General features: G+C 39.6%; 1 protein-coding gene across 1 annotated transcript in view; it reads left to right on the forward strand.

Annotated features, from left to right (window-relative positions):
- Positions 1-19354, forward strand: part of GABRB3 (gamma-aminobutyric acid type A receptor subunit beta3) — a 184791-nt gene extending 165437 nt beyond the window's left edge. Inside the window, 6 exon segments of the mRNA XM_033147529.1 lie at positions 5662-5744; positions 9051-9188; positions 10277-10429; positions 12513-12757; positions 18975-19169; positions 19171-19354. Of these exon segments, the coding sequence (XP_033003420.1) occupies positions 5662-5744; positions 9051-9188; positions 10277-10429; positions 12513-12757; positions 18975-19169; positions 19171-19326 (970 nt within the window). The 3' untranslated portion in view covers positions 19327-19354.
- Positions 19355-22382: the final 3028 nt, after the last annotated feature.

The following is a 22382-nucleotide window of genomic DNA, read 5'->3' on the forward strand; positions in this document are numbered from 1 at the left end:
TCAGCTCACATCAAATGCTTCACTTTCAAATCATTTTTACACTCCACACTCTCCCAAAAACCCTTGGACTTGACAGATTGAATCCATGCTGGAGGGTCTCCTCTGTAAACTTCGCCCACTTTGGCCAAAGAGGATGGAAATTACACAGGGAAACACAGAGCTTCATTGTGTACAGATTGGCACAGAATTCAAATCACAGATGCAATTGGACAGAGCACAGAGCGACTCAGAAACAGATTGGGGTTTGTTTTTAAAGTCACAGATACTGATACAAGGCTGGGGGGGGGCATGTACAACTTTATTTGAGATTATGAGGCCTAACAGCTTCCCAGCCTTGAAGCAATAAAATCCGCCACTTCCCTAACATTGAAAGAGGAAGCTGTACAATTCCTGAGCTTTCCCCCAAAAAGATAGAACTATGCAAACCCTGAATTAGTCGAAAAGTATTAAGCCTGAGAAACTACCCAGTCTCAGAAATAAGAAGCTGTGTTGCTTGCTATGGTCTTGTTTGTGAAAGGGGCAAGATATATGAAAAACACATTCCATTTTAGCGAAAGCAGGATTTGTTATGTTTTCATTCCTCATTTCCCAGAAAAATATGAGCGATCCAGAGCCCCTCTACTACTGCCTCAGTAGCCAGTGCTATAATACCACGGTATTGCATGCCACCCCAATATCCTTTTGGCAATGAGGCACAGCAGAAACTGGTGTCTTTAAGAGCTTTATGCTGTAGGGGTTCACCGCATGAACACCCCAAAATGGGTCTTGTTTCTCTCATAGCCACAGCCTTAAATTCAAACAGAAATCAAATATTGCTCTGATTCTCTCTCCAGTTTGCTGCTTTACTTCTAGGTCACATCACTGCTCCCCCAAATCTCTACTCTCAATTCTGGCTTTATCCATTGAGAGAAGGGGACCCACCCATTTGCCATCTTGTACCAAACCCCTTAATCTCCCTTAACACCCTAAATTCCCCCAAATGTCTCATCACCCAGGTTTATCACCTCACCAGGAGGGTAGCCTGGTGTTTCCAAAAATCTGAAGCCTGGATTAAATTCTAACATTTGCTAGATCCAAGGAGAAGAGGGGTCTGGCACCCAGTTTAACAATGCCATACTCATAACAATAGCAACATTTTGTATACAGACCAAAACTCAACAGCCACAGTAAATAATGGCTCAATGTTAAGTTGTTCATATCATGCCAACCTTTAATTCAGTTCAACAAATAAACACAAGCTCTGAAGATAAGTTGCTGAAAGCAGCAAATCTCTTAAAGAAAACAAATGCTTACATTATCTCTTCAGATGGTAAGAGTTAATTTCATTCTATCCGCAATTTAGTCTTGGAATTTTATTAAATGTGCCGAGTAGATGTAAATTACAAAGACTTCTGTGGAAATTAAATCAGCTCAAGGGTATTTACTTCAAACTATTTTCAAGCACTAGTTTGTTGTAGATGTCTAATTATATAACTAATAATATTAATCTAAATGATATGAAACTGTGACGTGTTGCACAGAGTTTAAAATAATTTTAAAAAATAAACCTTACTAACAGCAGTTTTGAGTGTTGCTGCTATCTGCAAATTCAGCCAGTACACTACTGTACTTGTATGCATGTTGCTCTTCAAACATGGCAAGTCTTGCTACTTGAGTGTGGGAATTCCACTCATCGTGCGAGTGTAAGACAGTTGCGGCACTTCACAGCTTGCTGCCAGTGGCAGACTGATTCAGAGCCTCCCAACAGCCGATGGGAGACATTCCCCTCTCCCCTCGGCCATGGGGAAATCAAATGTCAGCCCAATTGTGTGCAGGCTTCAGGAAGCATCAACAGGGGGAGCGGGCAGAGCCAGGTGGAAACTTGGTGTTGTTTCTGCTTGGGTCCGCTTCTTTGGGATTTAAAGGGGCCCTGCAGTCTGCATTGTGAAATAACAATGCTTTCAGATGCCTGCACTTCTTTAGCAATCTCTGAAGACAGTCGCAACAATTGCAATTAATGGAGAGTACCTACTTCTATATGCATGCAGGGCAAGAGATAAGGTAAGCCAGATATAATGCAATTTGGCAAACAGCATTATTGGGGGGGGGGGAAACTGACACAAAAATTCTAAGTAGCAAGAGGTAAAAAGAAACACAACTATTTTTATGCAGTCTGGTGTGACTTTATTGATTACAGAATAACAAAACAGTGTCCATAGTTTATGGCACAGTCTGGTGTGCATGAAGTATGTATTTTTATTTTTCCCTTCCTCTCTTCCTATAAATTCCAATTGTTATTGATACAAATTGCCTTTTACTTATGGTCACCAGTCTGAACAATACATTTTACCATGCATTGTTTTGTCGCTGTAATAACTATAATTTCTGAAGCTGACTATTTATATATATAGTGGGACCTCGGTTTAAGAACAGTCCGGTTTAAGAACGATTTGGTTTACAAACTTTGCAAAACCAGAAATAGTGTCTTGGTTTGAGAGCTTTACCTTGGTCTAAGAACGGAATCTGAACGGTGAAAGGGCATCGCCAGCGGGAGGCCTCATTAGGGGAAGCGCGCCTCGATTTAAGAACAGTTTTGGTTTAAGAACGGACTTCCGGAACGGATTAAGTTCGTAAACCGAGGTACCACTGTACTGCAGATTTTATGTTCATATAGAAAGAACTCAGAAAGACAAATTCAGACGTAATTGTAGGAGCCACACACGTATTTAAAAATGTGGGGTGCAGATAACAAAAATAACTTTCTGTAGATAACAAAAATGACTTTCTGAAAACTATAATTGTCTATATATCTTATTCTTTCCCACCTTCCCTTTCACCCATTTTAAGGTAGTTACCATGGTCATGAGCATTGTGAATAATATGTCAAGCCACAGAACACTTAGATTTCCCGAAGTATCGTCAGCTTGCACATTTTCAAAGAGAAAGGTCACAGTGGCTTAAGAAATGGACAAAATGTGAGATAAACGCAAACTGACTGCTAAATGTATCTACTTGTTTATTTATAATGTTTGTGAAGAGATAAGTATCAAAACCAACCCTATATTTCCAAATGCATTTAGGCAGGCAATGTCTACAACATTTGAAAACAATAATTAGCCACTGTTTTGATAAGGTGTCTTCTTTAGTTATATTGCAATAAAGAATCAGTCTTGTATTGTAGTCGGATATTGCTACATAGTTATGCATTGAAGGAAAGAAGACTAACTGTTCCTTCCTTTCTTTGATACATAAGTTCCATAAACACTGGCCTAGGTTTTGAGCTGCTTGGGTTGGCTTATTACAAAGAAGGGATCGTTGAAAGGTCCTTGAATGTGCCATCAACAAGTGATAGAACATTCCTTTGTGAACATTTATGTGTAAAGATGAAATCCCTAAACTCACTTAGCAGGGAGTAAATCCCATTGAATTTTATTAGAATCAGTTCTGAGTACACAGGAACAGGAATGCATTATAAAGTTTACAGTGGTCATATAAAATAAAATAAAATAAATCCTTCCAGTAGCACCTTATAGACCAACTAAGTTTGTTCTTGGTATGAGAAGTGTGCATGCACACGAAAGCTCATACCAAGAACAAACTTAGTTGGTCTCTAAAGGTGCTACTGGAAGGAATTTTTTGTTTTATTTTGTTTTGACTATGGCAGACCAACACGGCTACCTACCTGTAAGTGGTCATATAAGTGTAACTTGGGGCTAAATTTTGTTATACTTATCTATTTAAAATAATAATAATAATAATCCTTGAATATGCTGCTTCTTCCAAGTGTGCAAGCTGTGCAACATTTTATACAAACAATATAGGAGTATAAGGAATACAGGCATATAACTCAAAACCACAGAGAAAAGCATTGTACCATAAGTATTTAAAGTGTGTTTGCCCACATATATTCATTTTAAAAAGGCTACGAGCTCCCTTGATTTACTGAAGCAAATCATTTTATATTTGTTTGCTTAAATAACTTGATGCAAGCAGAAAAGCTCAGGTCTTTTATTTGTCTGATGCACTAAACTACAACTGCTTGCAAAGGATTCCATTTCCTTAACAAACAAATAGGATTATATAATTACCAGAATGGTGCATTTTTAAAACAAGCTTGATTGCCCCTTAGCTTAAGGTAGCATGCTTTTCAAACGGGGGAAACATTTGGTGTTACTTGTACATGTTAAGTCACAGCTGCTGCTGTCATACCGGAGAAATACAATCTCCCTGTAGTAAATAGTCTTGAGCACCTTGCCTGGGGAATTAGCTGGGTGCTAGCAGATGTTTGGTAAAAAGGAATTCATCCCTGAAGCCACAGACCAGCTGCAAAGGCACTCTTCAGAAGCTGTTCCAGTCCTTAAGAGTTTTGTTAATATATATATAATTTTATCCTGCATGCTGTAATGTGAACCCTTGAGAAATCTTTTGCAGCTTTTTTCTCCATCACCCCAATTCATCTTCCATTTGGCCGCACCGGTGCTGATCAGTCTGTTTTCCCTCATTCAATGAAACTGTTTACTTTGAACTTCATTGGGCAAGTTTGCTGACAAACTCCATAGCAAGCTCACATGATCAAGCCACAGAGTAGCAAAATTTCTAAGTCAATTCATAAAGCATTATGTTTAAGCACTTGTTTAAAAACCACACGTTAAGGTTGCAACTGTGCACCCACTTACCTAGGAAGATGCCCCATTGAATTCAGTGGGATTTGCCTCTGAGTAGGCATGCTAGCTGAACTTCCACATGATTGTTGGTTGTAGTGTTCTGTGTCAAATCTGTTTGATCCTCAACCTGCATGTGTTATATTAACAAATAATGCCTTTGGTTCTAAGTAGCACTGTGTCGTGATGGAGATAGCATGGAATGTAGCAGTTTTCTAATCCAACCAAGCTTTGCCCACACTGGACCACCTCTTGCAGCAAGTGTCAGCTTATATCTCAGCCATCTTCTTATTATTTTAAAACCTCAGTTAATTAAATGCAAAATTATACACAACCCCACCATATATAGGACGTACTGTATAAGAGTCATGCACCATATGGTACTCTATTCCTGCAGCATCATTTTATAAATATCAACACAGAAGTATTTGTATAATGAGTTATATACCGGTACATTGTTGCATGTATCTGTTTTTTTACTTTAGGAAACCTGCAGCATATACTTTTCAATAGAAGGAAACTGGGTTTAAAGTCCTGGAGGAAGCGCTTTGAGTCCTAGCTGCTGTTTCCAGTCCCCTCAACTTCACTAAGGAGTTTCTGAAGGGGAGCTCCCTTGTGTAACTGACCCAGCTGTGCAGGGTCCTCTTTAAGCAAAGACAAGCAATTCACTGTTGGTGTTTTCAAGGAGCCCTGCTCTGTGCTTTGAAGTCCCAACAACCGGCTGATAGGTGCCCATAAACTCTTTTTTGTCCCAGCCACATCTACCTGCCCCACCTAGGGTGAAAGGTGAAGGACAGGTGAGCATGGCCTTGCCCAAATGGCCTGGTGAGACAAATGGGGAGCCCAGTGGGCCACAGGTTGCCCACCCATGAGTTTAGTCCTAGTGAAGGAATAGCAAACGATTCAGTATCTCTCTCGCGTTACCAGTTCCTGTTTTTCTTTTCTTTTTAATGTTATATTTATTTAAGGGACTGTTGATTTACTGCTCTTATAAAGTTCATATTGTTGCATTTTGTTTCAGAATTACAACCACTGCAGCTTGCATGATGGACTTGCGAAGATACCCATTAGATGAGCAGAATTGTACACTGGAAATAGAAAGCTGTATGTACACATAAAAGTACTTGCTTTACTAGATTCAGTTGTGTGCAGTATTTTAGCACAAATTATAATAATTTTAATTTTGCTGCTCAGTTCTTTATTTGGTTTCCCATGCACATTCATGTCACGTACTGAAGCCTCAGGATGGTACCAGGGGTGGCATAAAGGGTCAACATTGTTAGGCATTTTTTGAAGGCTGCACCTTAGCAGGGGTCCGCTGGCAAAATGCAGATCCCTTTGCCCTGCTATTCTTCCTTGTCTATGTCACTGCCTAATCAGCTGCCCTCTCCAAGCAAGTGAAAAGTGACAGAAGCAAGGAGGAGGAGAAACAGTCACTTGACCGACCTCTCTCTTGGTGGTGGTATGGATTGCGCCCAGAAGGGCAAGGCAAATGAAAGGGCAACAGTATCAGAGATGAAGAGGAGCAGTTACTGTGAAAGGGAGGCCCCTTGAACACGCACACACACACACACACACACACACGGAAGCTGACAGTGGATAGGACAACCTAGGACAAAATACGAGTTTCTTAATATTAAATCTGTTGCAAAGATGCAGGCAAAACTGTGTACTTTCAGCTTCTGTCTATGCAAATCAGAAGGTTAAGCAAGTGTTTAAGTTCTCCCCCCATTGAAATCACTGGGACTTAAAAGTGTTTGGTTTTTGTTTGGATCATGGCCACTTTTCCTTTTTGCAGGGATCTTTTTCATTTTCATATGTAGAAAAATAAATAAGTACATAAATAAAGTAGCTAAGTTTCTATTATTTGTGGGCATTAAAAAAAAAAAAACAACCCCAAAGGCATGGAAAATATAATGCTGTTCTGATTAGGCAAGAGCAATGACTGGATGCTTATCTACAACACAAGAGAACCAGTGTTCATGTTTTAATCAGATTCAGTTTGAGGAAAGCAAGCACTGAGATTCAATTTGCTTTCAGTGTGCTTTATTATGGATGAGTGATCTTGCTACGCCCCCTCCCCCCTCTTGGGCTGTCAGATAGACCTACTTAAGATTAGAAATCCAGCTTCATGTAATAAGTATAGAACCTCTCTCTCCCATCCAGTTGTTTTCCGTAATTGGAGTGCTCATATCATTTAAATTTGTATTTCAAGAGCCATCGCTTTCTTCTACAATGCAAAGGGTATAGGGAATTTCTACACACATAAAATATCAATACACACTAATGAACACTTTTGAGTAAATTACGCTTGGCCTGCTACCACTTTCCTGTTGAAGTTATGGGAGTTTTGCCATGGATTTCAAAGGAAGAATTAGGCCATCTGCCTCAAATTTGTCTCACGGCACTTCTAAAGTCTGCTTCTCAACATTTTTCAGCAGAGTACAACTCTAGCATTTTTTAAAAAACAACAACAACAAAATTTTAGTTCTTCAAATAGTAGTGTTTCAGGATACACCTATGTCATTGTTATTTAAAGGATTCAATATTCTTTTTTAGTGCATCCAATCACTTCAGTACATGTATGCCAGGGTGCTTCTACCTTCCTTGGCCCTGTAAGGCTGGCATGAAGACTGGGTTATTTTCATCTTGCTTTCAGTGCAGATTGTGCTAATGAAGGGGGGAGACCCTGCTTTTTAATGGTCCATTTCCAGTGCTCCTGATTGTGCCGCAACATAGAACCACAAGTATAAAAATCTGAAGGACAGACCCTCTGGGATCACTGTTCGAAGGAGATTGGTCTTGATAGAAAGAACATCTCTATATCTAGCATTGTGCTCAATACTTACAGGGGGGAGCTGCAAAAGTGGTCCCTCAAATCATAAACATGTGTTGTCATCCGCTCTTGTTCGTGGCTTCTTCATTGTCCAGGCTTAAGTCCTGTGTGTCCCATTTATATATATATATTATTCTTCACATAGGCTGCATATAAGCCATTTATTTAAATCACATTCCCCTGCCCCTAAAACAAGAATCCTGGGAATGGTAATTCTCTGCAAATTGTAGTTCAGTGACAGGTAAATAACAGTTCCCATGATTATTGGGTGTGTGTGTGTGTGTGTGTGTGTGTGTGTGTGATTTAAATGTATGGTGCATATGTAGTCACAGACCACATGATCCCAGCCAGTCAAGGATTGCATAGTCAGCATGATGACGTAATGACCCCATTTAACCAATAAGATTGACCCTATGACAACATCACATGGCCGTTTCTGTTCTTACTCTGAAGTGTTCCTAAAAAGAACCTCCAGTCTTCCTTTCTTTCTTTCTTTCTTTCTTTCTTTCTTTCTTTCTTTCTTTCTTTCCTATCTGTAAAAGGTGGTGTCTCCCCATCGCATTAACAGCCCGGCTCAGTCAGCTTGGTATTTACAGTCTTTATTACATATGTACAAGAAACATCTACAGTTCAGGATTACACGTCCGAACCTGTTGAGTCAGATTTGGGGAGCGGCTTCCTTCTATTCCCGCGCCAACAAAGTAGACGTGGGAATCTCGCGAGACGTCTTTGATTCTTACGTTTCATTTCCCTCCTTGTCTGTGCTGATTTGAAAGCCCCCTCCCTTCCAGAGTCTGAGCTCCTTTCCCTGAGCCTCTGGGCGTTTGAAGGGCTCTACAGCCTCCCTGAGCCCTTCCTCCTCCTCCTGGCTAATCTCCGCCCTCTCTTCCGCTTCCTATGGGCAGTTGAAGGGCTCCATAGCATCCCTGAGCCCCTGCTCTGCCTCTTCTGCCACTTGCTCCTCCGAATTCTCCCTGACCCTATCTGTAACTTTAAACTTATTACATAAGACATATTATTTTTGGAGGTAAGTTCTTCAGGTTGTGCAGGAGCTACAGTATAATAAACATGTATTACTATAGCATCAGTTCTTAGCATGAAGCCAAGAATGGATTTTTTTTGTCCCTTTAAATATAAACAAGAAAATAAGGATAGATGACACATCTGATGGGCAGTTGTTCTCATCCTGGCAGCTGACAGATGTTTCAATTGGATCTAACGAAAAGAGACAGAAGTAGTGTCTAATAGGCCCATGGCCTGCTTATTGGTTTCTGAGGGATTGACGTCTGTAGTAGCCAGATACTTGCATCACATTTATTCGTCAACAAAACTTGGTAAGAAATACACAAGTGGCTGCCCCTCCTCTACTTCATGAGGGGGAGTGAATTTGTTGTTCTTCTGGGGCAATGAAGACTCAAACAAAATTGTGCCTTGGAGGAATGCTGTTTTATTTTTTGAAATTGTTGTTTATGGTTGTTATCTTGTACTGTAGTTCTATATTGTTTGTCCTCTAACAATGGTCAGTTTTACATTTAAGCACCCATGATTCTAAAGCATTTGTGCTTTGTTGACAGATGGATACACAACAGATGACATAGAATTTTACTGGCGAGGTGGGAATAATGCAGTCTCTGGAGTGGAAAGAATTGAACTTCCTCAGTTCTCTATTGTGGAACACAAACTTGTGTCCAGGAATGTTGTCTTTGCCACAGGCAAGTATTTCTCATGCTTTGACTGCTCAGCATCATTAGCTCTCTTGCACATGACCATAGAGGTGACAAAAACTTGGTGGCCAGATCATAGTTTCGAAAATAAAGGGCACTATGGTGTTACAATGACTGGAATAAAAGACAACCGAGACATTCCATGTTTTCGTGATGGTCTAGAATAAAGGATACAAGTATGAACATCCCAAACCACTGTAGGGTTTTTTTTGGGGGGGGGAATGCTTTGCCAAAGCAAGACTGCCAACCAAGCACTTTAGAGGCAAAGTCCTTTTACTTGGTGATTTCAGGGATTCGATATGAAAACATTTTGCGACATCCTACCTACCATTAATGCTGCAAATTATGAACCATACAGAACAGACAGTTGGGCATAGTAGTATTAAAAGTGAGAATAATAAGGGGCTGTAAACAAGAACAGGGGCAACACTTAAAGGTCAGAAACTGACTGAAATGGTACAGCAAAAACAATTCACTCAGAAACAGCTTCATGAACCAAGCCACCAGACTGAATTTTCCTGATTAAATTATTTTAGGAGTATTGCCTGTATAGTGTTAACCAAGCTAATGGATAAACATAGTAATAGAGAAATAAGTATTGACACCTCCCCTCGTAAAAAAATTCTTTTTTTATGTCAAGTTTTTGTTCTAATTATGAGCACTGTAACAAGTCCTGACAGAATTCACTATTTTGATAAGTATTTTTAAGATTTAGGGTTATCTGATTTAAACATCCATGAGCTGGGATCAAGGGGAAGAAGGCTATTCCACTGTCTTGTGGAGATGACACCACACACACACACACACACACACACACACACACATTTACAGTAATATGTGAAAATTATTTTATCAATGTAAATTAACTTTATCTCTGTTCTTCACAAAATTTCAAAAAGGAACCAGATAGATGTTCAAGAATCACGACATCTTTTCTCTAATACGCATTAGTTTCAATGTGAACTCACAAAGTGATTTTTATTCAAGGTTTTATAGGTAACAAAACAGCCCATCAAATGTGTTTTTGCTTCTGTAGAAGAGGAGCATAACTGTTTTTTCCCCTCATTTTCTAATAGGTGCCTATCCAAGACTGTCACTGAGCTTTAAGTTGAAGAGGAATATTGGATACTTTATTCTTCAGACCTACATGCCCTCGATACTGATTACCATTTTATCGTGGGTGTCCTTCTGGATCAATTATGATGCATCTGCAGCAAGAGTTGCTCTCGGTATGGAATGAGGATGAATGGGGCATTACCCTGTCATATCGGTGTACAAGGTTGTTACAACAGCCACATATTTAAGCACAGGTGACAAAGGGTTGCATGCAGATGAGTGAGTGGACTGGCACAGGAGGGATGGAGCACTTCCCAGAAAATAAACAGGCTGTCAGATGAGGGAAATCTCCATTTCCACAAGCAACGAAGAAATGCAGTAAGCTGCTACAGCTACAGTCCCCAGCAGGCGAATAAAGACTTTTCACAGGCTGGGCTTTTTTGGATGAGAAGTGGTTTGCCCAGTGGGGTGGAGCCACAGCAGTAGCCTCCCAGCAGCATGGTAGCGTTGCTTACTGGTAGCAGGAGGCGAAAAACAGTGACATAGTTGGGGCTGCATAACCAACAGAGCCAATCCATTGCTCACACCACTGTATGTACACAGCCTCAATCTTGCTTCACTTGTTCTGGTAATCAGTAGTGGGTCTGTTCCCTTTGCTGTTGAAGCAGTTGGGTGAAGCAAGGGGGACCGAGCCAAGAGAAGGTTTCTGAAGTCCAAGCCCTTCTTTGATTATTGAGCTGGCTTTGTGGTGGAGGATGAAGAGGGCAAAGGAATATATAGGCCACTTTGCTTCCTCTTCTTCCTCCCAATTCCTCATGGATTCTCCCTTGTTACATACATTTACATACATGGGGTAACCCAGAATATGAAGTCCCATTGTCCACTCTCAAGTGCAAAACTCCTGCTGTTGAAACAGCAATAGTTTTCCAGCTATTATCTGTTCAAGGAACTGTTTCCATATCACCTGCCATAGAACACCTGTGCTTTCAAGTGGATTATTATTATTATTACTATTACTATTAATAATAATAATAATAATTTTATTATTTATACCCCATCCATCTGGTTCTAAAGCACATATGCCATTCACACAGGACTGTTGCTAGAGCTTTTGAGTTTCACTGTTGCTCTATGTGCATCCCAGAGCACTCTTGCTAGGGAACACATTTCAGATAGAATTGGTAGGCCAGCCATCTTTCGCCATTACCAGCCTTCATATCGAGCAACCCATGATGAGCTACCAAGGAATTTTAGACTTCCATGGAACACCCTTTGAAAAGCACTGGGTTACATCAATTCTCTAAGATCAATTGATTTCAGTGAAAATCCCCTTTCTAGCTCTCCTTTATATCTCCTTTCATCCTTTTTAAGGAATTTCACATATCACAATATGCTTTTAGGTCTGGAAGAAGTAGCTTTATAACAAATCATTTATAGGTATTTCAGAAGCAAACTCTTCAGTAAAGAAACTGTCTTACTCCAAATCGCTTTGGTTGTATTAGAGATCTTCCAGAATTCACCAGCCCCTTACCTGGTGGAAATCCAATATGTGGAATACCACAGACTCCTCACAGCAGCAAAATTAAACATCCTGGAAACAGTGGTCTTGTTGGGAAGATACAAGGGAGTCCCATATGCCCTGAGAGTCTGTCCCTGTGCCTTGGGAATGGTTGAGTCAACCGAACACATTCTCCTGACCTGTCCATTTTATGTAGACCTTAGACAAAAACTGATAGCTCCACTCTTAGGCCATCTTAGCCTGGTAGATAGAGAATGTCAGGTTTCGTTTTTGGTGAACCATTTTACTGGTACCACAGCCTTTGAGGTGGCCAAATTTCTTTTTTTTGGCCCTTAAACACCGTAAGGTTAAAATCGATAGTGTTGATATGGGTCTTTATGTATAATCTACTTTTAGTGTATGTTTTAGTGTAAACCCCTCTGAGTTGTCTCAGGTTTTTTTTTTTTATAAATTTGTATGGATAATGATTGTGTTCTGACTGACGGTCGAATAAATTGTTGTGGTGGTTGTATTAGGTCAGGCATCCAATAAATGGAATTCACAGAGCTATGAAACAAAATACGAGGTCCTTGAAGGGAAAGGCAGAATATAAACGTAACAAACAAACAAATAAAACAACAGTGTTCCCTCTCTTTATTTTGCTGACTCTTCTGCAACATCAACAAGCTCCTGGAAATGGCTTTTAGGGGGGAATGCATGAAAGATCTTAATATACTTGCCTTTCTTCCCGTTTTTAGGTATTACAACTGTGCTTACTATGACAACGATCAACACTCATCTCAGAGAGACTTTGCCTAAGATTCCCTATGTCAAGGCCATTGACATGTATCTCATGGGCTGCTTTGTATTTGTCTTCTTGGCCTTACTCGAATATGCTTTCGTCAACTACATCTTCTTTGGGAAAGGTCCTCAGAGGCAAAAGAAACTTGCAGAAAAGACAGCCAAAGCAAACAACGATCGCTCTAAGTTCGAAAGCAACCGGGTAGGATTATTCACATCATCTACTAGCCTGTCTTGTTTTCAGTTCCAAAACACCAGTGTGGGTCGGTAGGATTAAGTGTACTTACCCTCCACGCTAAGCTGCATCATTGGCATCTGTAGAAACCGCAGCCACCTCCCTCACTCAGTATGAATAGACCCTTAGTCACATAAAACACTCTCAGTACACAGAGAGTGCAGAAACGGAAAGAGTGAGCAAAACATGGTTCTGGTAGGCTACAGGTTCACATACTTTATAACCATAAGCGGAATTGCTAGTTCAGGATTCACAGACCTGGGGACTTCTCTTCCCATCAGGGGCATCTTGCCCATAGAGGCAAGTGGTGTGGGGCGCCGGGGCGCCAAGCTCTGGAGGGTGCCTGGGAAGAGGCGGAGGCTGGACGTGGCACCTCCCGGCATCAGCTCACTGCCCTCACCCACCGTGCCAAAGCAGCTCTGTGCCTGGAGCCTCCACCTCTTCCCGCTGGAGGAGCCCCCTCCAGCTGCTGTCCGCTTCCTCCAGCCCCACAAAGCTGCCGGCAGCGCTGTAAAAGGTGAAACGGGGGGGGGGGGGAGGGTGCCAGAGGAATCTTTGAATGGGGGGGGGCGCCAGGGGGATCTTTGAACCACGGCGCCGGATTAAGACAGCCCTGCTTCCCATCACTGACAGTTAATGCAATGTTTATTGCCCCAGTAACCCTTGCCTTGCCTCCAGGATAGGGGAACTGGCCAACTGAATGTGTTTTGTTACATGCAAAAACTACTACTTCCTCCATTGCTATTATTTCTTTTTAGAATGAGAAATAAGTCACGGAGCCCAGACTTAAATGCTGTCAGCTTTTTTTTTCCAGACTAGGGAAGATACAGAGATTTTTTGTTTGTTTTGCAGTTGCATTTAAGTGTGTCAAAAGCAAAACGTGCATTTATTCAGTAGCAAAACCTCCGCTCATTTCCTGCTGTATGTATTTGTACAGAAAATGGTTAAAGGAGTGCAAGAAGACAGCTTTTCTTCACGAAGTTTGCCTCTGAATTCAAAGGGTCATTCATGATGTGATATTAATGGAATTATATTTGGTTGATGCAGGTCATGGCAACTGGTGTAGTAAGAGATCGAGAACCACATATTTCGATGTGAAACTGCAAACACATAGCTAGAGCAGTGCCTCCTTTTGTGTTATGCAGGAGAGAAAGCTAAATATGACATCAATGTTTAGACATTTAAGAAAGGCTATAAGTGCAGTGTTTGTATTTGTATTTGTTTGTTTGTATTCCTCAATGTACTGATTTGTTTTTTTACTAGTTCTGTTGTTACAAGTCACCACACTGAGAAATTTTAATTGATGTTTATCTAAGGGCAGTGTATGTGTGTGTGTGTGTGAGAGAGAGAAAGGAGACATGTGCCTCAAGGCACATGCAACATTATACAGTTGTATAGGTCCTCTCAAGCCAATACAGTGGTGCCGTTCTGCGAGTGTTGTCGTATAGCGAATTTTTCGTCTTGCGAAGCACCAACGGGAGAATAGCGATTTGACGGGGGGGATTTTTTTCCGTCTTACGAGGCAAGCCCATTGACAAATTCGTCTTGCGAGACAGCCTTCCGCTAGCGAATGCCTTTCGTCTAGCGAGTTTTTCGTCTAGCGAGGCATTCGTCTAGCGGGGCACCACTGTATTATAAATGGTGTTCCAGCATACAGTGGTACCTCGGGTTAAGTACGCTTCAGGTTAGTATGCTTCAGGTTAAGAACTCCGCTTAAGAACAGAAATCGTGTTCTGGCGGTGTGGCGGCAGCAGGAGGTCCCATTCGCTAAAGTGGTGCTTCAGGTTAAGTACGCTTCAGGTTAAGAACGGACCTCCGGAACGAATTAAGTACTTAACCCGAGGTACCACTGTATTTTGTTGCTATGTCCAGGGAGGAAAGTGGTATTCTTGTCACCCACTTTTCTTAAATGGCTAAATGTGTGATCTACCATGTGATCAAGGGAGCACATCCAGGCTTACTTAATTTCTTCTCCCTACATAATTTTTTTTGACCCAATCCAAAACTAGTTTTACTGTCCCAATGACTTCTGGGAATTGTTTTGTTTTTGTGAGTTGTGTGTGGAGTGTTAAATACCAATGTGCTCTAATCTAATACAACAAATACTAGTAAGGATTAAATCAAGTTAAATAAAATGGTAAGTAAGCAAAACTGAAGACTTAGTCATTTAAAAGAGAGATAAATGGTCTATGTAGACCCAGCAGGTAAGAACAACTGATTTATTTTGTAGGCTGTCACACAAAGAATTTTGTGACTAATTCTGCAATCTCTGGTTTTCCGTCTTCTAGAAGTGAACCGGGCAATTCCAAACTAGGACTTCTGGGCATTCTTCTAATCAATGGGGCAATAATCTTTGTACGAGCATCTTGATCATAGGGGCAGTGTAAAAGTCCATGGTCTATGGGCTCTCTCTCTCTCCACCATTATGAGGGCAGAGCCTTTTGATAAAGGGGGTTTTCTGTAGGCCCCCCATTTAAAACCACAAATGGAAAGAGAGCACACCTTGCAAGTGTAAAGGCCCTCATAGGACTGTACTTCTATTGTGAGGTTCATTATTTCCACCACCGCCCCCCCCACCCCGTTATATCTGCATCGCACTTTACAACTCACAAGGTTCCTTGGCTGAGAAGCACAACACTTAAATTGTGATATAACCAGGTATATTTACGGATTTTTTTTTATTCTGCCATACCCCACCCCACTCCTGTGCACTCCCGAATGTGTGCATGCTTTGTTGCTAGAGTTTTGTTTAGAAACGTATGCAAAACTTTATAGCAGTAATTCAGGGAAGTATTTTGTTGAAGCTTTGCACCTATTCTTTATCAACATGAAGGCTAGTTTGCACATTCCACTATTTTGGTGATGTAATAACTTTCCACTTAGTAACTACCAGGATGTAAATCTTTTTCCCCATTGCTGGTCTGCATATGTTATTCCCATGCAAGCATCACTATAGTATGAGGTGTTGGGTGAGCAATGCTTAGAAAATACCTGCCTCCCAGTTATTAAAGAATTTAAAGAGAAATGTGGTTTCCAGTCTTTCTCTGTTAAGTACGTCCTGCATGGTTAGCTGAAAATCCTGTCCCTGGAAACAGAGTGTTCCAACCAGGAACATTCATTGTACCAATTACTATTAAAAAGCATTGCTCACTTTCTCCAACTTCGGATCTTGGGAGTTGGGGAGATACGATGCTGCAGGCTGTGTGATACCAGGCCCTCAAGTTAGTTTGAATTTGGCCTGTTGAATGACCACCTGCCATTCTTGTACTTGGGGAAATATTAAATATATTTAAATAATTACAGGCTTTCTTCTGGACTGAGAATATATATACAGAACAATGTTAATGAGCTCTAAAATTGAGTGGTAAAGGTAAATCTGCACATGTTTCGTACTGGCCCCTTAGTAAGAGCCATTTACTGAAAACAACCCATGTCACCAGTTTTTTTTTTTTTTTTAATAATTCAGTGTGCACCTTTTTAAATCAGCAGTGAGCCCATCTAATAATTTACAAGTAGAATTCTTAATATTCACAACGGCAAGGAGGAACTAACAGTGCAATTTCTGAGGCATGTGGAAATGAAATACAAAACTTTCCTCTTTTAATTTGCTTATACACTTCACTATGAGCTTTAGCAACATTTGTTACACTGTTTGCAAGATGTTTATTTGGACTTTAGTGTTTTTAAAAATATGTGCTAGAGCTAAAGATGTCCATTAAAGTTAGGCTAAGTTAGGTTTATTGAATTTATGAATCGCTTCCAACAGCAAAAGTCCCAAAGCAATTTACAATAAAACAAACAATTATTTGAAAGGCAAGAACGGCTAATCAAGAAAATTTAGTAACTAGACATTTAAAAGCGGCTTCCCTGTAAATTCTAGCTTCCCTCTTTTTAGCATTCAGGAGGTCTGTTTATCCTTCACTGAAAATAAAAGGTAGATGGTGTCTGTGGATTGCAAAGTAGTTTTCAAATATTCTCACTAATATCGCCAAAAAAGGAGAGGAGTCCATTCGAGACAATATTAAAAATGGCCAAGTGACAGCCCACAACATTAGCACACACTGGAACTGGCATAGATTGACTTTTGGTTCACAATCCTGTTTCAAGGGGTGATACAACTGAATGTCTAAGGCCAATCTACACAGAGTTCAAACCACACACAACCCAGACCATAACAACATAGCACAAGGTTAAAATAGTCTGGTTGAAAAATCCCAGCTGCCATGAGCTAACATCGTCTTCATATACAATGTTTTGGTCTGATTCTAAAACTGCCTGCTTCCATATTGACTGTTGCATAAGTACAGTGTCAAAACTCATATTATCACAAGCCTTGTGGGGATGTTATATCTGCATGAAAGCTAACGTGCAAAGACAAGAGAACCTGCAAATGGAATATTATGTCTGCTAGTGACTTGCCTGTTTGTCTTATTCCCTGGCCAGGAAATCAGTCAGTTTCTTCTATATTGCTCTCAATCCAAGCAGAAGGATCCCACAGCTAATTTGTGGGATCTGACCTTTTTGTGGATCACTATATTATAACATCTTCTGATGATAAAGCCAGATCAGATAAAGGGTGCTACACATTCTCATTTTACTACCACAGAGCCCTTGTTTTAAGTTCATGTGCTACTTCAAGAGGGGGAAAGGGGGAGAATGGTAAAATGTAAAGTAAATAACACTGTGCAATTGTGAATGGTATCAAATTCCAGGATGGCTTCAATTCCAGGACCCTTAATATCATATTAAATAATTAAATTGGATTGAAATGATTCAGGGAACATGAATTGCCTGCCATTGAATTCGCTTTCTAAAAATTCCGCACAATAAAAAATATGTTGAAATTGGCATTAAGAATGAAGTGAGAAACCTGCTCATATTGATACAAGTTTGCTAAATCATTTTTTTAATTGATCTAGACCCATAAAACAAATGGGAGATTTGCCAGGAAATGACACTTCCTAGACAGTACGGTTACATACTTGCTTTGCAGAGCAGTACAAGATAAATTTCTAGTAAATACGATGCACCAGAGTGAATAGTATCTTCAGGAACCACTGGTTATCATTACTTAGGAAGCCCTTGGAAAGTAGTGGTACATCTGCTATGTAATCTCACCACCATCCCAGGATTATTTTGCCTACAAACTATACATTCGACCCAGTTTAAGTTGGCCAAAAGTTTCATATTTACATGTCCGGTGCTTGAGTAACCTTTACCCAAGGCAGAGGGAGGGCTGCATTGGGAGATAAAAGGTGGGATGAACCTCCTGTTTCTGGCAATGGGTCACTGTATTGTGGCACACGGCATTTGCACCCATATGTATGCCAGGGAGTGGAGAAAGTGATGTTTTGAGTGTTGTACCAGTCATTCCTCAGATGAGCAGCAATACTCACTTGGGACCAGAATTTGCCCATAGTGTTAATGACTTTTCTGAAGGATCATTATGTAGGTAAAGCACTTTGTGAGTTCTACAGCAGATGAGTAGCCTGCATCTGTATGAAATGCAATTTCGAATATTGATCAGAACTTACAATACAGTTCAGTAGTGAAAGTGGGTTTGCTCTTTAGCCTTTTTATATACTGTTGTGCTCATAGGAGCATGCAAAGGTCTAGGAGGATTCCTCATCCCAACAGCAGAGACCCATCTGTGTTAAACACCCTCAGGAGAGAACCCTCTCTGATCTGCATCATCTGAAGTCCTGAGGTGTGACTATCTGGCTGACTGGCTGAAAAATAGCATTCCTGTTATAGAACCTACATGGTTTATATTTATGTTATTGGCACGATTCCTAACCCTTACCACTTAATATGGTAATTCTGTCCATTTTCATGGGGAATAGTTAAACCTTACTTGCTAATTATTTTATTTATTTGTGTGTTTGTTTTAAAAGCATTTGTATACTACTATTCATAAAAAACAACAACACGAAAGTGGTTTATAACAATAGAACAAAAAAAAACATACAATAAAAAATATTAAAAAGTTAAATCAGACGTCAGTTAACTATTATGGAACGATGTATTTTTAATTTCCTGCATAGGCCTGATGGAATAGAAGAGTTTTCAGCAGGCATTTAAAACTTGGAACAGAAGGTGCCCTCTATTCTGAAATAGAATTAAATATTTTTATTTACTGAAAACAGTTATGAACCTCCATTGTTATGAATTTGTTTCCAACTAGGTGGACATGCATGGGAATATTCTGCTAACGTCTCTCGAAATTCACAATGAAGTTGCAAGCAATGAGGTCACCACAAGTGTCACTGATCCTCAGAATTCAACGATATCCTTTGACAGCTCAGGTATCCAGTACAGAAAACAGAGTTCGCATCGAGAAAACCTTGGAAGGCGTACATTGGACAGAACTGGCGCCCACCACAAAGAAGAGTCATTTACGGAGAAGGTCTTCACAGCTAAAGATAAAAATTCCTGACCTAACGGATGTGAACGCCATAGACAGATGGTCAAGAATGGTGTTTCCTTTCACATTTTCCTCTTTCAACTTAATCTACTGGCTATACTATGTCAACTAATTGACTTCTTCTTTTTTTTAAAAAAAGGACTTCAACAAGTTAAATATTAATTTGCCTGTTATTTTGTATGTGTACATAAGAAGTTTTACACTACTATATATTAAATATAAAATATATATAAATATATTTAAAATCCTGTTTATGTGTGTACATATATGTGAAAGAATGTGTATTATACCCATTGTGCATACACATATGTACTATATATATACACACACACTATACTTACGGAAGATAACGGACCGTTTAGCAGAATGCGTATTAAGTGAGTTTTTAAAAATAAATTAAAAAGTAATGGAGAGGCAAGTGCTTTGAAACAGTAGGTTTTGATAAATCTAAAAGTCATTTAAGACCACCCAACTATTTTTCAGACCTCTGCAATTCCATATTTATCAAAATTATGTGATATTGTTTGTGGAAACTTGACTGCTCATTAACTGGTAGAGTTAACACTGGTACGCTTTCTTTAAGTTGTATTTCCTAATCATTGAACCACATCAATTTTTTATTTCATTTTTGTTTTTGCTAATGGTTCGTGTTTTATATTCTAGCACAGATCAGTTTCCCTATCAAAAATGTGCATCATCCTTTTAGCTATCACTTGTTTATTTTCATGTAGCAATTTAAATCTTATCAAGCGATCAGTTTGCTTCGCGTTCATAGGATTTACGATCCTTAAGAAGCTATTGAACGATGCAAAGCAGCCTCTTCCTATGTGATGCAGTGCATTATATAATGTTTTAATTTAATATTCCAATTATAGGATTATTTTGAGGAGAGAATCCCTACAGCATATTGCTACTGGAATGTTGTTTGAAATGCAACTGCTGCTAATATATTCAGGATCTATTCTGATCTATACAGGGTTATCAAATATTCTCCTTTGCAGGGGTACTATAATCTGAGGAGATTCTTTCTGAGGAAAATTTAGCACATACATTGCTCCATGTTCTGCTGTATCTGCTTCCCCTTTGCAAATCTTCTCCATGTTACAGTGGAGCAGCCAGGCAGAACAAATCAGTTTCCACAAAAGAATAGATACGGTTTTTTTACAGTAGATATATATATATAAGAGCTTCTTCTGTGCCACAGAGCTTTTCAAATTTCCAGATACCCGGCAATGGGAGGATATGATAATCTTAGCCCATTGTTTCTTTAATTATTAGTATTCCAATGATAACTAGAAGACACCTCAGGTTAAAAATGAAAAGGGAAAACCATGCATTTACATTACCAAACATCTTATAACATGATTAATGTAAGATCTAGTTGCATAATATGCATATATAGAATAATTTACCCAATTTTCTTTCTAGCGCTTGCTACTGTGACCGCATGCTATATCATACTTTTGTTTCTGTGATGTACAGCTTTCTCTTTTCTAGAATTAAACCAATATAGCACTTCTAATGTATAAATTCAATAACAGAACCTTTCCACACCTATTTGTACATATATATGTATATACACACTAAAATGATAGTATAGCTGATATGCTACATTCACAAACCATAAATAATAGAGAACACATGTCTTGCTTCAGCATTAAATGCATTCAGTCCATTTTCCTTATGCAAAATGTTCCACTTTCGTTTTCCTGTAGTTAGAATGCATTCATATCAGTGCTGTTAACTTAGCATACATGAGATGAATGAATATCAAAAGGAGTTTAGAGAAAATTGGATGAGCAGGGATTTGGAAGTAAAGTTATAGGTGCAATTTGCCAGTTATATTCCCCATTCATTTCATTATGGCAGCTTCCACTGGTTGGGTTGCAACTGGAAACATTTTGTAGCCTTCATTGTATGGAAGTAACCTCTGTTTCACCTGCCATACCATTAAAGGACCACTTTCCATGTTACAGGAATGCTTTTTGCATGTCACTCCCACATAAAACAATATACTATAGAAAAGGGTTTTATGTTGAGGCTGAGCTAAACCAGTCATACCTGGTTCCATTTTCACATGTTGGAGAACACCGTATATGGGGGGAGAAATGGTATTTCACTTAACCGGCCTAGTGATTTGGGAGGGAAAGTTTTACCTTGATATGAAAACAGAAACCTGTAGAATTATATTTATGCTCAGCTGATACCACATCTGCTATTGAGACAACATAGATATATGCAGTGCTGTTTTTCTAGAAAAAGAGGTGCCGGAACTCACTGTGAACATCTCCCTTGTTCTCTTAGAATGGCAATGGCGCCCACCTGAGAGGTGCTGGAATTGACTTCTGGTGAGTTCTGGCTGGGAAAAAAGCCCTGGATATATGCCAGGAATCTAGGGCAGCTTGCTAGAGACCATGGCTTTCTTGGAAGAATACGTATAAACTAAAATCATGCCAAAATTATTCTTAGTGGACTGGTTCATTTTATTGCCTAACTGAAGCTACCATTGAAATTATAATATGAGCCTTTAAATCAAATAGGAATCAAAATTTCAGTACAGCCGTAGTCCTAAAATAATAATAATTTTAAAAAAATAGAATGTGGAAGCTTGTACTGAAGTTTATAAAGTTATGAAAGATGGGAAGGGTTGTCTTTTTGTTTTTTTTTGCTATGAATGTAAATAAAGATAATTTTGTGTGAGGGTATCTCGATTGGTCTATAACGTTCAGATCAAAAGTAACGAGTGAGGAATGACAGCAACCTGTAATTACTTCAGGCTTCAACAACAATTTAGACAATGTGATTCATTAACTAATTGAAATGAACTATATATCTGTAAAGTTTAATCTGAACCCTAAACATATTAAGCTGAAACAGATTCTATAGGAAGCTACCATATTTTTACGTGTATAAGATGATGTTTTTGTAGTATTTAAACAATGTTAACAATTTGGGGTCTCTTATACACGGATACTGCAGAGGGGCGACGGGATTGGTGGCATCTGCGAGCAGGAGATTGCCAGCCAGTGATTGGGTGGGTGATTGGTGGCTGCGGCAAGGCTGCTGTCAATTGGCTGCTGCCTGCGGCAATTGGGCAGGTGATTGGTTGCTGGGCAATATCCCCTATTTCCTTAATTTGGGTTCCCAAAAGTAGGGTCATCTTATACA

Source organism: Lacerta agilis, chromosome 4, assembly GCF_009819535.1.
Source record: "Lacerta agilis isolate rLacAgi1 chromosome 4, rLacAgi1.pri, whole genome shotgun sequence".
In the NCBI taxonomy this organism is placed as follows: domain Eukaryota; kingdom Metazoa; phylum Chordata; class Lepidosauria; order Squamata; family Lacertidae; genus Lacerta; species Lacerta agilis.